At 37.3% G+C, this 17,583-nt stretch overlaps 1 protein-coding gene across 7 annotated transcripts in view; it reads right to left on the bottom strand.

Annotated features, from left to right (window-relative positions):
- The window catches only part of CLOCK (clock circadian regulator), a 130,048-nt gene that overhangs the window by 8,148 nt on the left and 104,317 nt on the right, over positions 1–17,583 (bottom strand). For 6 of the 7 annotated variants that reach the window (XM_045056358.1, XM_006931114.5, XM_023253096.2 and 3 more), the window contains 5 exons: positions 17,339–17,428; positions 13,651–13,803; positions 7,192–7,401; positions 6,211–6,416; positions 1,861–2,107 (listed from right to left, as the gene is read on the bottom strand). In XM_045056358.1, coding sequence (XP_044912293.1) covers positions 1,861–2,107; positions 6,211–6,416; positions 7,192–7,401; positions 13,651–13,803; positions 17,339–17,428 — 906 coding nt within the window. The remainder of the gene's footprint in view (positions 1–1,860; positions 2,108–6,210; positions 6,417–7,191; positions 7,402–13,650; positions 13,804–17,338; positions 17,429–17,583) is intronic. The other variant, XM_019829486.3, reaches the window with a different exon arrangement.

Raw genomic sequence — 17,583 nt, 5'->3', positions numbered from 1 at the left:
TTATCTGACACATCATTTGCAATACCTTCTCCCATTTTGTCGGTTGCCTTTTAGTTTTGTTGATGGTTTCTTTCGGTGTGCAGAAGGTTTTATCTTGATGAGGTCCCCATAGTTCATTTTTGCTTTTATTTCCCTTGCCTCCAGAGACATGTCTAGTAAGAAGTTGCTACGGCTGAGGTCAGAGAATGCTTGTTCTTTTAAGGACTCTTGTTCCCTGACAGATTTAGAAGACTGGGACCTTAAGGCAAGTTCTCTCCTTTTTTAAGGTTTTGCTCAATTCTCATTGAATATTATTTCCTCTAGATAATAGTTTATAACTTGTTATAAGTTCTTGTTATTAATTCACTTATAACAATAGCTAGCCTAGTCATTAACAGCTACAGTATGGGCTTTAAGATCTACAGGACTGTCAGTATGACTCAGACATTTAGGCAACTAACCTTAAGTTTTAGCTTTCCATATTACCAGGTTAAGAACTCTATGTGCACCGTAACACGGGTGATAAATTAATAATGTGTTTATGCCTGAGTATACAATACTGAATCTTCTAATCACACCATATATTGTGGAACCCTAAAATTGATGATATGATATGTATGTGGCTGGCCTACATGGAATGGTCTCCAGCACAAATCTAGGCTAGCCTACATTCAGAATTGCTCCCCTTAGGCAAGAAGGGAAAAAGCTGGATTTCCAAATGTCACAATCTGCTACTGTGCACTCCACTGAGAGTACTGAGGTCCAGGAATTTATCCTGAAATCCCAGCTAACCCTACGTAACGTTCTTCCATATCCATTAGATAAGCATATATTCAGGTATCTATTGAGATACATGAGAAGACATGTGTCTACATTTTGGCTGATCTGAGTGTTTGCTACATTAATCAAGACAGTGCTGATAAATTTCAGCTCGTTATGTGCCTTGTAACTATGTTCAATGATTTACATGTACTGTTTACCCATGAGATATCAACTATTAGCACCTCCACATTATAGATGAATTTTGGTAAATAACCTACCAAAGGTCACACAGTATATGGTACAGCAGTGACTCAGTCTCAGGGCAGCCTGACTTTAGATCCCAAGCTCTCAATTATGACATACACAGCCCTCCACAGTATTTCTCCTCTGATATTAATTTATAACCAAAAAATCATTGTAAAATTTAATCCAACATAATAATTCAAGATAATGCCTATAACTTTTTTTTTTTTTTTTAAATCCCTGTTGACATGCCTGCCCTGTAGAGTAGAGCATAGAATCTGATGGGCTGCTTAGAAGGAAGAAAGAAAGGTGTCTGGTGAATTCTAGAAACTCTAGCTGGACAGAACTCTATATAAAGTGGCTTGATGTGTAGGTGGGCAGCAAGTAGCTCCTTATTTCTATCCAGTAGTTCAGAGAACTGGCCATGTCCACAGCAGTGCTAGAAGTCTTCCAGAGACCAGACAAGGGAAGAAATGATAGCTAGCTGGACAAGCTTTCTGTCCTTCCAGAGATTTAACTTGTACAATAAGCTTGTATGGATTTTTCGGATGATTTACAAAACTTCTCTTAATGTCTAATTTCATTATATGAAAGTAAACGGGGGGCGCCTGGGTGGCGCAGTCGGTTAAGCGTCCGACTTCAGCCAGGTCACGATCTCGCGGTCCGTGAGTTCGAGCCCTGTGTCGGGCTCTGGGCTGATGGCTCAGAGCCTGGAGCCTGTTTCCGATTCTGTGTCTCCCTCTCTCTCTGCCCCTCCCCCGTTCATGCTCTGTCTCTCTCTGTCCCAAAAATAAATAAAACGTTGAAAAAAAAAAAAAAAAAAAAAAAAAAAAAGAAAGTAAACGGGCTTGGGAGAGCTCCCATGGGCAAAATTACCTGTAAAAACTGCTGTGGTGGTTGGGTCAGCGGAGCCTGAGAAGGTTGCTGAACTGAAGCAAGCGGCTGTTCCTGGGAGTTCTGCTGCTGTGTGGCTGGCAGTGCCTGTGGCTGCTGCTGCTGGGTAGCAAACGTAGGGTAGGCAGTCACCACCTGCCCCATGAGCATTGTGCTGGGTACCATGACCGCCCCACAAGCTACAGGAGCAGTTACTAATTTGGTCACAAGCTGCTGACCTTGAGAAAATCTGTTAAGAGGAAATAAAGAGAAGAAGGGACGTCAGAAAGATAAAGTATTCATTATAAAAGGCAGTGAGCTGAATACTTCTTTAATACCCAGTGATATTGCCAGTTTAGATTTTTAAAAGCTGTACGTTCCAATTTTGTTTCATGTTTTTAAAGATTCCTTCTGGGGCACCAGTAAAACAAAAATGCATAAGCAAAATGAAATGATCACAAAACAAATACAAAGTTTCTGGATATCCATGTGCAAAAGAATAAAGCTGGGCCTTTACCTTACCCCACATACAAAAATTAACTCAAGAGTGGATTAAAGCACTAAACATAAGGGCTACAAGCATGAAACTCTTAGGAAAGAAAACAGGGGGAAAGTTTCATGACATTGGGTTGGGCAATGATTTCTCAGATGTGACACTCAAAAGCACAGGCAACAAAAGAAAAAAAGCAGATAAACTGGATATTAAAATTAAAAACTTCCGTGCATCAAAGGACATTATAGTATCAACACAGAGAAAGAGAAACCCACAGAGTGGAAGAAATTATTTGCAAATCATATCATCTGATAAGGGGTAATAACTAAAATATATAAAGCAATCCTATAACAAACAATCTGATTAAAAAATGGGCAAGTATCTTGAATAGACGTTTTTGTAAAGAAGAAATAAACGGTCGGTAAGCAAATGAAAAGATGCTCAATGTCACTAATCATAAGGGAAATGTGAATCACTTCACTTCCACCAGGATGACTATGATAAAACAAACAAAATAACTAGTGTTGGTGAAGACATGGAGAAGCTGGGATACGCACTGCTGAGAGGAATGTAAAATAGTGCAGCTCCTATGGAAAACAGATGGACTATTGCTGAAAAAATTAAGTACGGAATCACCACATGATCCAGCAATTCCATTTCTGAGCATATGCTCGAAAGAACTGAAAGCAGGATCTCAGATATTTGTACACAAATATTTGTTTACAGCAGCATGATTCAAAACAGCCAAAAGATGGATGCAACCCAACTATCCATCCATGGGTAACAAATAAAATGTGGTATATTCAAACAACAGAATATTACTTAGCCTGAAAAAGGAATAAAATTCTACCACACACCACAACACAGACAAACCGTGAGGACACTGTGTCAAGTGAAATAAACCAGTCACAAAAGACATGCACTGTATGATCCCATTTGTGTGAGGTATCTAGAGTAGTGAAACTCATAGACTTATGTGCTTAGAAAGCAGAAGAGTGGCTTCTAGAAGCTAGAGGGTAGAAGGAATGGGGAATTATTGTTCAATGGGTACAGAGTTTCAGTTTGGGAAGAAGAAAAAAGTTCTGGAGACTGATGGTAGTGATGTTCACTACAGTATGCATGTACCCAATGAACTGCTGAAACAGTTAACATGTATATTTATGTATTTTACCACAATGAAAAAAGTTTTAAACCTGTTTAAAAAATACCTTTTTTCTTTTTATAAAATTACTAGGTACTTGCGAGTCCGATATATGTGTCCTCCAAAATGCACATTATTTTGCTAACCATGGATAAACTTATAGCTAAGCTATCATAAGGGATTTCTAAAAATCTCCCTAGTTTACAGAAGACATTTACACTGCAAATTGTATCTTATAAACATAAATGAAAATTAAATGACATTCCAACAGTGAATAAAAGTACCATCAATTTATACATTTATCAATGCAGTATAGTACTTACCATATTAGAAGTCACTAACATTCACTCCCTTCCCACCTTCCTTCTTCTGTTTTAAAAATAATAATAATAAAAACCCTGGTGCCTGTTCAGGGAAGAACATTATTTCTATTTGCCTCTTCTGTGAAATGAAGTTAGCTGCTCACATTGGTCACTACAGCAAGAAAACTGAGCTAAGCCTCTCCTGGGAAAGGAGCATAACTGCACTTACAAACTGAGGAAAGTACATAACGGTGTCCAACTTAGTACAAATGCACTTTATTATTTATGTGGTCTCCACAAGACAAAACCTATTTTTTTGTTTTTGTTTCCTTTTCTTTTAAATTAATTTCAATTTTAGTTAACATGAAGTGCAATAATTGGTTTCAGGAGTAAAATTCAGTGATAAATCACTTACATACAACATCCAGAATCTATTTTTGAATCCATACCATATCTTTTCAAAATAAAACACTCTATTTTATGTATACTTCAGGACCAAATGTATTATTCAATGCAAAAAATACGTATAAAAGAACAAAATATTTACATATGAAGAATGATGCCCAAAGAAAAAGTAACATTTGGAAAGTGTTTTAGGCACAGAAGTATTAAATCCTCAATTCTCTGTAAATCTTAAAAGAAATTAAAATCTGAATTGCCCAAACTGCTCACTGATAAAATGTGATGAGAATACTTCATCCATCTCTGGCACCAAAAGACATTCTTCAATCTACTTATGCTTAACTATCACTTCTGTGGCTTTGTATATATTGTTCCCTGAGCTGAGAACACCCTCCTGAGACTCCCTATCACATGTACACCCACAGCCAAGCTCTTTAAGACTCACGCCAAGTACCTCCTCTGTGAAGTTTGCCTTGACCACACTCCTCTCTTCACCTGTTTGCCTCAATCTATAAACCTGCTCACTTCCTCTTTCTAAAGACCTAAGCAGAAGTATTTATCATACAGTAATACTGATTTAACTTTTTATGGCTTCCTAGTCCGATCATTCTCCAGATGAGGAATGTACCAGCCATACTCACTTTAGTAGGCACTCAAATGTTCGCTGAAATATATATTTTCCCCTCAAAAACAAAAAAAGAGGTTCTACAAGTAGTTGCTAAACTGTATCCTCCAAAATGCACATCAGCATTCTAGACTAATGAAATTTTCCTCAGGCTTTAAAACGAACCCTCTCGATTTCAATGGAGCACATTCATAACATCTCCTTTCAGAATGTCAGACCTAAAAGTTGGACTTAACTTGAGGAACTAAGTTCCAAAGAGAAGCAAGTTCTCCCGCTCTCACTGCCTCTGTGATCCTGTAGCTTCTTTACTCTCTGGAAATTATTGGATTTTAACAAAATCTATTACACAGTGTGATACAACAATGAAATTATAAAAGCAGCAGCCTACTTGTATTACAGTAAAATAAGTAAAAAATAAAAAATATTTTAAGTAGAAGTTTTAAGACTATAGAGATCCTATAGTCATTAAAACATAGCTTCCCAATATATGAAATAATGATATTTCTTCAAAATACTTGTTTTCTGTTGTTGTTTCTTTTGGGAGAGTGAGCGAGAGTGCGCGCGCTAGGGAGAGGGGGAGGGGAAAGGGAGAATCTTAATCCATGCTCAGTGTGGAGCCTGACACAGGGCTCAATCCCAAGACCCTGGGATCATGACCTGAGCCAAAATCAAGAGTTGGATGCCCAACTGAGCCACCCAGGTGCCCCCAAAATATTTGTTTCTAAGTCAGCTATTTGGACTGCCCACTAAAATAAGTCATGAATGGCTATTTTTCTAGAATGACCCACAAATGTTTAGTGTACTTTTGAAATCAGACACCAAAGCTAAAATTCAGAAACTGCTCATCACCCCCTTTGCTACCTATAAGCCTTTGACCAAATTACTATAAACTCACTTTTTTCTTATCTGGGAAATAAATGACCCTAAAACACATTTAAATTAAAAAAAAGAGTTAAATGAGATAGTATATTTTGAGCACCTAGTACAGTACTCAAAAAACTCAAGAAAGGTAAATTAATTTTATTCCATGACATATATCAACTTATGCTAGTATCCACCCTAACCACTGTTACTGCCTGAAAACTCCACATTTGTACTACAATGATGAAAGTTTCAGAGTGATACAAACCCTGCCACAAATCTTATATAACGGTATGCCGTAGATGCTGGATTCTATAATATTTGGTAGAACATTTCTGGACCAAGAACAAAACTTGTTGTTGTCCGTTTATTACAAAGTCCTTAAACAATGAACATATTCTGCAATTTTATTTCAAATTCAAGAACTCTGGTGGGAGTTAGCTACAAACTGTTTTTTCAAATCAAATTACTGTTTTTTAACTAATCAATTTTTACAACTTTGGAAAAACTCATGAAATATGACAACTACCTGATCTGTCTGTCCTGAGTGAATGTAGTTACAGCAGTGCTCTGGGTACTGTTCTGTGGCATGCTAGATGGAATCTGGACCATGCTTCCGGCTGCCGGCTGTGAGATCACCATAGTGTTATACAGCGGAGTGGTGAGTGTGCTCTGTGTCTGACTAGGAAGCGAGGTTTGTTGACTGTGCCCACTCAGTACATTTTGTTGACTCTGCTAGAAAACAGAAGATTTTACAGATAAATTAAATGAAAACATTTTTTCAGTAAATATACATAACACTATTAGCATCATTCTAACAACAGCTGGCAAGAAGAGAAGAGGCGGGACTTGTTACTCTGGGAGAAATCTAATACAAAGGAAAAAGACTTATAGTAACTGAGAATGAATTAGTCTTCAATCCTTGCTTGAATACAAGGTATGATTTTAGAAAAGGAGCATGATCTTAACAGGGATGAAATAAAATATAGATGAGCAGTTTCTGTTAAATGCCCAAAGTGAGTGACTGACATTAGACATCTTTATAGATTTCATTTGAAGTCTTGGGATTTATAGTCACAGATGTATAACAATTACCTGCATCAAATTTCCTGGAATTTATATGAAATTTCTTAGAATATTGATTAAACTATCACTGTGCCCCAACTATAAAATTTTTAAATGTCAAAATACTGAAAGCATTTAACATCAACAATTTAACAATTTTGTACCAAATATTTTAATGATCACCCTCAAAAATAAAACTTCCTATTATTATTATTTTTTTTTAAAGTAGACTCCAAGCCCAAGGTGAGGCTTGAACGCACAACCCTGATATCATGAGACAATACAGTCTTACTGGCTGAACCAGCCAGGAGCCCCTAAACTAAACTTTCTAATTATTACTGTTAAAATATGGAATTATTCGAGATAGAGCTTCATTTTTGTTTCAGCAATAGCACACATTTCAGTCACTGAGCACTCCATAACCCACTATACTTGATATCATTACCTGACTTGATGTACTTTGTAAAGTCTGCTGTTGTATCATATGCTGAGTTGTGCCAATGTGTCCAGTATTCATTCCACTCTGAATTTGGTTGGTTTGAACGACCTGGCCCTGCATACTTATAGGTGCAAGTTGCTGGATGTTAGATGAATTTCCAGAAGAAAGTTGAACAGAACCAAAATTCAAACCAGGGGTTGACTGCTGTAAAAACATCTTCAGAAATAAAGATCACATTGTACCGTGAAATCATGACCTGAGCCAAAGTCAGACACTTAACCAACTGAGCCACCTAAGCACTCCTACAAATTAAGTTTTAAAAGCAAATATCAGGATGGTCTAAGTCATTCTGAATGAATTAGCAATAAATACAGAATAAAACATAATTCATATTCATTCTTCCAGTTATCCTAACTCTATCATGTTTCCAATTGTCAGAAAAAGTGTTATAAATTTCAAAACCTCTACTTGTTTGAACACTTTACATGTTGGGGACCATTTGTTTCATCAGATGACATTACCCTAGCTCAGTGCTACTCAAGGCCTATGGACCGGAAGAGATCCAACATGGTGGAGAAGTAGGGGGACCTGAAATTCCCTCATCCCTCAAACACAGCAGTATTGAGGCCAAAGGACTTTGAATTCCAAGAGTCCGGGCTGCATAGTGACAAAGATGTCTCCAGGGACCCACAGGGACACCTAGCGGGCCACAGGGCTACTTCAGCAAACAAATCAAAGCACACCTAGTGGAGGGTCCAAAACATGACTACACGTAGGGAGATAAAGCAACCAGAATCACAACAACAGAGAACAAATAACACACTCGAAAAAACACCTCCTGAAGGGCCAGGCCCTGGATAGTGTATGACCCCTCTTTAATATAGTAGTGCTCCCAGGTGCAGGCCACATAAGTTTTAAAACACATCAGGGACAGAAAACTAGCCAAAATGATGAAACGGAAGAATTCCCCTCAAAAGAAATTCCGGGAAGAAATGACTGCTAAAGAATTGGCCAAAACAGATATAAACAATATAACTAAACAAGAATTTAGAATAATTGTCATAAAATTCATCTCTGGGCTTGAAAAAAGCATAGACAGAACACACAGAAGACAGAACACAGCAGAGAATCTACTGCTGCAGAGATGAAGGGACTAAAAAACAGTCATGATGAATTAAAAAATGTTGTAAATGAGGTGCAAAATAAACTAGAGGCAGTAACAGCAAGGATTGAAGAGGCAGAGGGGAGAATAGGTGAAATAGATAAAATTGTGGAAAAAGATGAAGCTGAGAAAGAAAAAACTTCTGGACCACAAGCAGTGAATTAGAGAACTAAGTGACTCAATGAAATGGAACAATATTTGTACCATGGGAGTTCCAGAAGAAGAAGAGAGAGAAAGGGGCCAAAGGTGTGCTTGAACAAATCACAGCTGAGAACTTCCCCTATCTGGGGAAGGAAACAGACATTGAAATCCAGGAGGCACAGAGAACTCCCTTCAGATGTAACTTGAATCAATCTTCTGCATGACGTATCATAGTGAAAGTGGCTAAATACAAAGATAAAGAGAGATTTCTGAAAGAAGCTAGGGACAAATGGGTCTTAACCTACAAGGGTAGACACATAAGGGTAGTAGGAGACCCATCTACTGAAACTTGGCAGGCCAGAGGGGAGTGGCAGGAAATGTTCAATGTGCTGAATAGGAAAAATATGCAGCCGAGAATCCTTTATCCAGCAAGCCTGTCATTCAGAATAGCAGAAGAGATAAAGGTTTTACCAGACAAAAACTGAAGGAATTCATCACCACTAAACCAGCCCTACAAGAGATCCTAAGGGGGACTCTGAGTGCAATGTTTTGCACAGACCACAAAGGACCAGAGAAATCACTACAAGCATGAAACCTACAGCTAACACAATGAGTCTAATCCATATCTTTCAATAATAACACTGAATGTTAATGGACTAAACGCTCTAATCAAAAGACATAGGTTATCAGAATGGATAAAAAAACAAGATCCATCTATTTACTGTCTACAAGAGACCCATTTTAGACCTGAGGACACCTTCAGATTGAAAGTGAGGGGATGGAAAACCATCTATCATGCTACTGGAAGTCAAAAGAAAGCTAGAGTAGCCATACTTACAGTGGACAAATTAGATTTTCAACTAAAGGCTGTAACAAGAGATGAAGAAGGGCCTTATGTATAATTACAAGGTCTACCCTTCAAGAAGAATTAATAATTATAAACGCTTATGCAGTGAATTCAGAAGCACCCAAATATATAAAACAATCAATCACAAACATAAGCAATCTTATTGGTAAGAATGTGCCAATTGCAGGGGACTTTAATACTACACTTACAACAATGGACAGATCACCCAGACAGAAAATCAACAGAAACAATGGCCCTTAATGATACAATGGACCAGATGGACTTGACAGATATATTCAGAACTTTTCATCCTAAAACAGCAGAATATACATTCTTCACAAGTGCACACAGAACATTCTCAAAACAGATCACTTACTGGGTCACAAAACAGCTCTTGAAAAATATAAAAGAATTGAGTTAATACCATGCACATTTTCAGATCACAATGCTATGAAACTTGAAACCAACCACAGGAAAAAGTTTGGAAAACTTCCAAATGCATGGAGGTTAAAGAACATCCTACTAAAGAATGAATGGGTCAACCAGGCAACTAAAGAAGAAATTTAAAAATATATGGAAACAAATGAAAATGAAAACACAACAGTCCAAACCCTTTGGGATACAGCAAAGGTAGTCCTAAAAGGAAAAATACATTGCAATCCAGGTCTATCTCAAGAAACAAGAAAAATCCCAAATACAAAATCTAACAGCATACCTAAAGGAACTAGAAGCAGAACAACAAAGAAACCCCAAGGCCACCAGAAGAAGAGAAATAACAAAGATCAGAGCAGAAATAAACAATACAGAATACAAAAAAACCAGCAGAACGGATCAATGTAACTGAGTTGGTTTTTTGAAAAAATAAATGAAATTGATACATCCCTAGCCAGACTTCTCAAAAAGAAGAGAGAGGACCCAAACAGATAAAATCACAAATGAAAGAGGAGAGATCACAACCAACACCACAGACATACAATTATTAGAGAATACTATGAAAAATTATATGCCAACAAACTGGATAATCTGGAAGAAATGGATAAATTCCTAGACACTCACTCACATAGTACCAAAACTCAAATGAGAAGAAATAAAAAGTTTGAACAGACCCATAAGAAGTGAAGAAATTGAATCAGTTATTAAAAATCTCGCATTAATTAAGAGTCCTGGGCCAGTTGGCTTCCCAGGGGAATTCTACCAGACACTTAAAAGCAGAGTTAATACCTATCCTCAAGCTGTTCCAAAATATAGAAATGGAAGGAAACTTCTGGACTCATTCTAGGAAGCCAACATTATCTTGATTTCCAAACCAGACAGAGACCCCACAAAAAAGGAGAATTACAGGCCAGTATCTCTGATGAACATGGGTGCAAAAATCCTAAACAAGACACTAGCAAATTGAACTCAACAGCACATAACAAGAATTATTTACCATGATCAAGTGGGATTCATTCCTGGACTGCAGGGCTGGCTCAATATTCACAAATCAATCAATGCCATATATCACATTAATAAAGGACAAGAACCATATAATCTGTCAACAGATGCAGAAAAAGCATTTGACAAAATACAGTATCCTTTCTTAATAAAAACCTTCAAGAAAGTCAGGTTAGAAGGAACATACCTTATCATAAAAGCCATAGATGAAGGCCCACAGCTAATATCATTCTCAATGGGGAAAAACTGAGAGCTTTCTGCCTGAGATCAGGAACACAACAAGGATGTCCACTCTCACCACTGTTGCTTAACATAGTGTTAGAAGTCCTAGCACAAACAATCAGACAACAAAACGAAATAAAAGGCATCCAAATTGACAAAGAAGTAGTCAAGCTTTTGCTTTTGGCAGATGACATGATACTCTACATGGAAAACCTGAAAGACTCCACCAAAAGGCAAACTGATTCATGAATTCAGCAAAGTTGCAGGGTACAAAAATCGATGTACAGAAATTGGCTGCATTTCTATACACCAATAGCAAAGCAACAGAAAATCAAGAAATCGATCCCATTTATAATTGCACTAAGAACCATAAAATACCTAGGATAAACCTAACCAAAGATGTAAAGGATCTGTATGCTGAAAACTATAGAAAACTTACGAAGGAAACTGAAGACACAAAGAAATGGAAAAACATCCCATGCTCATGGATTAGAAGAATAAATATTGTTAAAATGTCAATACTACCCAAAGCAATCTACAATCAAATGCAATCCCAATCAAAATTGCACTGGCATTCTTCTCAAAGCTAGAACAAACAATCCTAAAATTTGTATGGAAGCACAAAAGACACCAAATAGCCAAAGTAATGTTGAAAAGGAAAACCAGAGCTGGAGGCATCACAAACCCAGACTTTAGCCTCTACTACAAAACTGTAATCATCAAGACAGTATAGTCATTGGCACAAAAACAGACACATAGACCAATGGAATAGAATAGAGAACCCAGAATTGGACCCACAAATGTATGGCCAACTAATCTTTGACAAAGCAGGAAAGAGTATCCAATGGAAAAAAGATAGTCTCTTTAGCAAATGGTGCTGGGAGAACCGGACAACAACATGCAGAAGAATGAAACTAGACCACTTTCTTACAGAATACACAAAAATAAATTCAAAATGGATGAAAGACCTCAATGTGAGACAGGAAACCATCAAAACCTTAGAGGAGAAAGCAGGCAACAATCTCTTTGACCTCAGCCGCAACTTCTTGTTCAATAAGTCTCCAGAGGCAAGGGAAATAAAAGCAAAAATGAACTACTGAGACTTCATCAAGATAAAAAGCTTCTGCACTGCAAAGGAAACAATCAACAAAACTAAAAGGCAACCGACAGAATGGGGAAAGATATTTGCAAATGATGTATTGGATAAAGGGTTAATACCCAAAATCTAACAAAAAACTTACTAAACTCCACACCCGAAAAACAAATAAACCAGTGAAGAAATGGGCAGAAGACATGAATAGACACTTTTCCAAAGAAGACATCCAGATGGCCACCAGACATATGAAAAGATGCTCAAAGTCACTCATCATCAGGGAACTACAAACCAAAACCACACTGAGATACCACCTCACACCGGTCAGAGTGGCTAAAATCAACAGCTCAGGAAACTACAGATACTGGCAAGGATGTGGAGAAAAGGGAACCCTCGTGCACTGTTGGTGGGAATGCAAACTGGAAAACAGTGTGGAGGTTCCTATCCTACAACCCAGCAATAGCACTACTAGGAATTTATTCAAAAGATATAGGAATGCTGATTCATAGGGGCACATGTACCCCAACGTTTATAGCAGTGCTTTCAACAATAGCCAAATTATGGAAAGAGCCTAAATGTCCATCAACTGATGAATGGATATAGAAGATGTGGTTTATATGTACAATGGAATACTACTTGACAATGAGAAAGAATGAAATCATGCCACTTGCAGCAACATGGATAGAACTGGAAGGTATATGCTGAGTGAAATAAGTCAGTCAGAGAAAGATATCATGTTTTCATTCAAATGTGGATCTTGAGAAACTTAACAGAAGACCACGGGGGAAGGGAAGGGGGAAAAAAAGTTACAAAAAGAAAGGGAAGAAGGCAAACCATAGGAAACAAATACAGAGAACAATCTGAGGGTTGATGGACGGTGGGGGAGAGGGGAAAATGGGTAAAGGGCATTGAGGAGGGCACTTGTTGGGAGGAGCACCGGGTGTTATATATAAGCGATGAACCATGGGAATCTACCCCAAAAACAAAGAGCACATTTTACACCCTGTATATTAGCCAATTTGACAATAAATTATATTGAAAAAAAAAAAAGGGCCTGTGACCTGCTGGTTCTTCATCACCTATCATTCATAATTTATGGCATGAGACAGAAGTAGTTTTCACTTGAAGTTTCCCTTCTCCAAAATACTAGTCTGACAGATGTAACTTCAGTGGGTCAGTAGATTGACCAAATAAGACTAATTTGAATCATACCTACTGATATTTCACTAAAACAATGACTGATGACTGATCTCTAAATTCTGTACCAACATGTACCTAAAAGTCTATATAAAATATTATTTTCATATTATGGGTATAAGCTTACTAAAAATAAAGACTATACAAGATGAATCTAATCTGGAGAAACAAGGATGTTGATGGAAATATTCTTAGGAATGAATCAGACTATAAATTCAATCATATTGAGTAGGTAACCAATGAGTATTTACTGAACCAAATTGATGAAATGTATTTCTTGCATCTCATTTTTAAGTAAGAAAAGTCAATTTTATTAAGAAACCAAAATGTGAATGAAATGCTTTGTTGTATTCAAATATAATAACTTACCTGCAGCCCTTGACCATGGACCATTTGAAGTTGTTCTTGAATTTTTCTTAGTTCTTCTTGTTGCCGATGAATGTTTGCCTCTATCATCCGTGTCCGTTGCTCTAATTGGTCTTTTAGATGCTGCATGGCTCCTAACTGAGCTGAAAACTGAAACTGAAGTCCCATGTTTGGAAAAAGTGTAACATATTTTAGAATCACTTATTCTTCATAATTGTGCAATGTGAAAAATAAGCAGTATATATCATGAGTTAAAAATGTTATACCAATTACTAACGTATTGCCTCTTGGCTCCTAATTCACCCACCTTTGCTTAGCTTTGTGCTACTGGAGCTGGACCTTATAAACATCTTCCTTTGTCAGTGGACACAAACTTAGTCATGTCAGTAGATGGAGCTAGAGGGATACTGCAAAGGGAGGTGGCTTTCCAGCAAGTCCCACTGGCATCCTTATGGGAAGCTCCCCAACAAATTTTGCTGGTACCCCAGCAGGTGGCTTCCTGCCCTCCAGCCCTGGTCTCTGGCACCTCAGTGAACCTCCCTCTCATCCAGTGGCTACAGCCACACCAACCCCAATGGGAACTGAGTTTCAACCTAGCCTGGAGGAAGAAGTTTAGGAGGTTGGGAGAGTTTTCCAAGTTGTTCCTTCTTTGCATACTGTACTCTCCTTTTCACTCGCGGTTAGTGGCTGCCCCCTACATCCATTATGCCTGTATTCTTTAGAATTCCCTGTTACCAGTTAATATATTTTTTTATGTTAGCCCTATTCAAATTTCTGGTATGGCTTCTGACTTCTGACCAGATCTTGACTGATTATGAGTATACACTGGCATTAGAAGACCAGAGATCATACTGTGGCTCTACCATTTCCTAGAACAAGTTTCTTAATCTCTACCATTTAACAAATGAAAAAGTAGCCGGTTCTTAGAGTTACTCATATCAAATTCTGTCATCTCTACAATGTCCTCTTTGTACACACTTGAAGGTTATAAAAATCTAAACAGATAACTAACCATATTTTTACTATTTCCTTTTTCTCAAAAATTTTTTTAAATGTTTCTTTATTTTTGAGACAGACACAGAGTGTGAGCAGGGGAGGGGCAGAGAGAGAGGGAAACACAGAATCTGAAAGCAGGCTCCAGGCTCCAAGCTGTCAGCACAGAGCCTGACGCAGGGCTCAAACTCACAAACCACAAGATTATGACCTGAGCTGAAGTCGGACACTTAACCAACTGAGCCACCCAGGCGCCCCTCACATTTTCAACTGAAACTGTTCTCAGACAAGTACAAAATGTAGGCTTTTAAAGACTAAGCAATTATGAATGAATAAGTGCAGACATGAATGAAAACAGTTATTCTACTTCCAGGAGTTTCAATCTTATTTCACTATGTTTTACTTGAGTCATAAGCAGCTTTTATTTACTACTGCTTGACATTTAGCCACACTTAGTGATTCATCACTTAAGTCTATACAGGCTCATTTAACTATTTCTATGAATATTTAGCACAGGATATAGTATACCAAAAAGAATTTCAATTTATTGGAAATGTGCCTTAATCTTAAAATAGCCTCCCATAGTGAACTGCATCTAAAAGTGAGAAATGCTCTCCCAAAAGCTTTTTTTCTTTATCTTCAAAAGTTTGTACTGATACTGAATACTACTTTTCAAAAAGTATACAACTCAGACTTCTAAAGTTGACAATAATCATATCTTACATTAGATTACACTAGGTATGAGAAAACATTACAAATTTGTACTTGAGCTCTGCCTCTTAAAAATATTATTCAAAATGTTGTATTTATGTCATACAAATATATTTTATCCTAACAAAAGTTATTTATACCTTTGAATAAACTTTACATTGACATTACTTAAAGGATTTCTATTAAATGCAAATAAGATATAAACAGAAGGCAGAATAACAGGAAAAAAAATCTCAGAACTAAGAGGCAAAGTGGCTTTATCACTCAACAAAATATGAGGTCTGGATAGTTATGAACATTTTTCATAACATAGCAGGTATTATTAAATTTCATGAAAATATCCCTTTAAAATGTTAAGAAATAGTCATCCAGTATCTTGAGATTAGTGAACTAATAATATTGAAAGTATGCCTAAATATTTACATAAAAAATCTGTTAACCTTCAGAATAAAAAGCATTGAGGACTCGATGATGAAAACTACTGTAACTACAGATAATATTTAAGCACCTTATATAATCATGTTACAGGAAGTCAAGGTTATGGTGTTTAGATAATTTACAACATTGTCAATATACTTGTACAGGTGTCATATAATGGCTAAAATTATATATAGTATAATTTAGATAAAAACCATGTAAGATAAAGGTATTTTTAGAAAAATGTTTTTTACCTATTCTTAACTATCATTATTTGAAATACCGTTAAGTCAAGGTATATTTAACACCAAACAAAACAGTTTGGATTATTTTTACCACTATCTAGTATTTTTTTTTTTTTTAATTTATTTTTGGGACAGAGAGAGACAGAGCATGAACAGTGGAGGGGCAGAGAGACAGGGAGACACAGAATCGGAAACAGGCTCCAGGCTCCGAGCCATCAGCCCAGAGCCTGATGCGGGGCTCGAACTCACGGACCGCGAGATCGTGACCTGGCTGAAGTCGGACGCTTAACCGACTGCGCCACCCAGGCGCCCCTATCTAGTATTTTTAATGTGTTTGAAGCACTGAATGAATAGAGAGTCATAAATTACAAGTTAGGAATTTCTAATCAAAAGTAATTTAGTGTCAATTTTATAATACCTATTCTTTTGTCTCCTTGCTAATTTCTGTATGTAGGTCTCCTTCAGGACTGAGCCCAAGCAACAATTCTTCCAGAAAGTTTTCATTCACTTCCTCAGGCTGCATTAGGGGTCCATCTAATGTGCTCATATATCAGCCTATATACCTTGGGCACAGACTATACAATATTGCACTGTAGTTATCTGTCATTCCTTCTAGATGTAATAAAATCTTACAGTACATATATTAATATTGTGAGCACCTGCAATATCTCAAGAACTCAATAAATGCCCTGTGTATGAATGAATATATGAATAAAATTACTTAATTCTTCCACTATCCATAGGAAGAACAAAATGAACAGCTATATTTCATCTTTAATATCCTTCTATTTCTATCTGTAGTGTCTCTCAGTGGAGTATTATAGCATATTAGGCAGGATAATTCTTTGTTGTACAAAACTGTCATGCATCTCTTTTTTTTTTTTTAATGTTTATTTATTTTTGAGACAGAGAGAGACAGAGCATGAACGGGGAAGGGTCAGAGAGAGAGGGAGACACAGAATCCGAAACAGGCTCCAGGCTCTGAGCAGTCAGCACAGAGCCCGACACGGGGCCTGAACCCACAGACCGCGAGATCATGACCTGAGCCGAAGTCGGACGCTTAACCGACTGAGCCACCCAGGCGCCCCTGTCATGCATCTTTCAAGACAAATAGCATCCCTGGTACTTGCCTATGAAGGGCCAGTGGTACCCAATAATCACTGACAATCAAAAATATCCCCCAGACATTATAAATGGCCACACATGAGATTCACTGCACTAAAAGTATGTATTTTAAAAAAATCTCTATTACCTTAAAAACCATTTATCATTTTAAAATACTCAACTGTTTCAAACAAACAAACAAACAAACAAACAAACAATACCTGGGACATGCCTTGTGGAATTGGTAAATTTGCAGCTTGAGACATCACTGGTTGTGTTAATGACTGACCAACAGACTGGGAATTTATGGACTAGGAGCAAAATAAAAAATAATGAGTGACAATTATACCCATCCATAAGTAGTTTCACCAGAAATACCATTTCACCAGAAATGGTATCTTTATAAGAGAATTACACTTTGCCTCATGCATTTTTAGCTGAGTGCAGGCATGCATGTTTCCCCCTC

This window comes from Felis catus, chromosome B1, assembly GCF_018350175.1.
Source record: "Felis catus isolate Fca126 chromosome B1, F.catus_Fca126_mat1.0, whole genome shotgun sequence".
Lineage (NCBI taxonomy): Eukaryota > Metazoa > Chordata > Mammalia > Carnivora > Felidae > Felis > Felis catus.
This window is presented reverse-complemented; position numbering and strand designations above follow the sequence as displayed.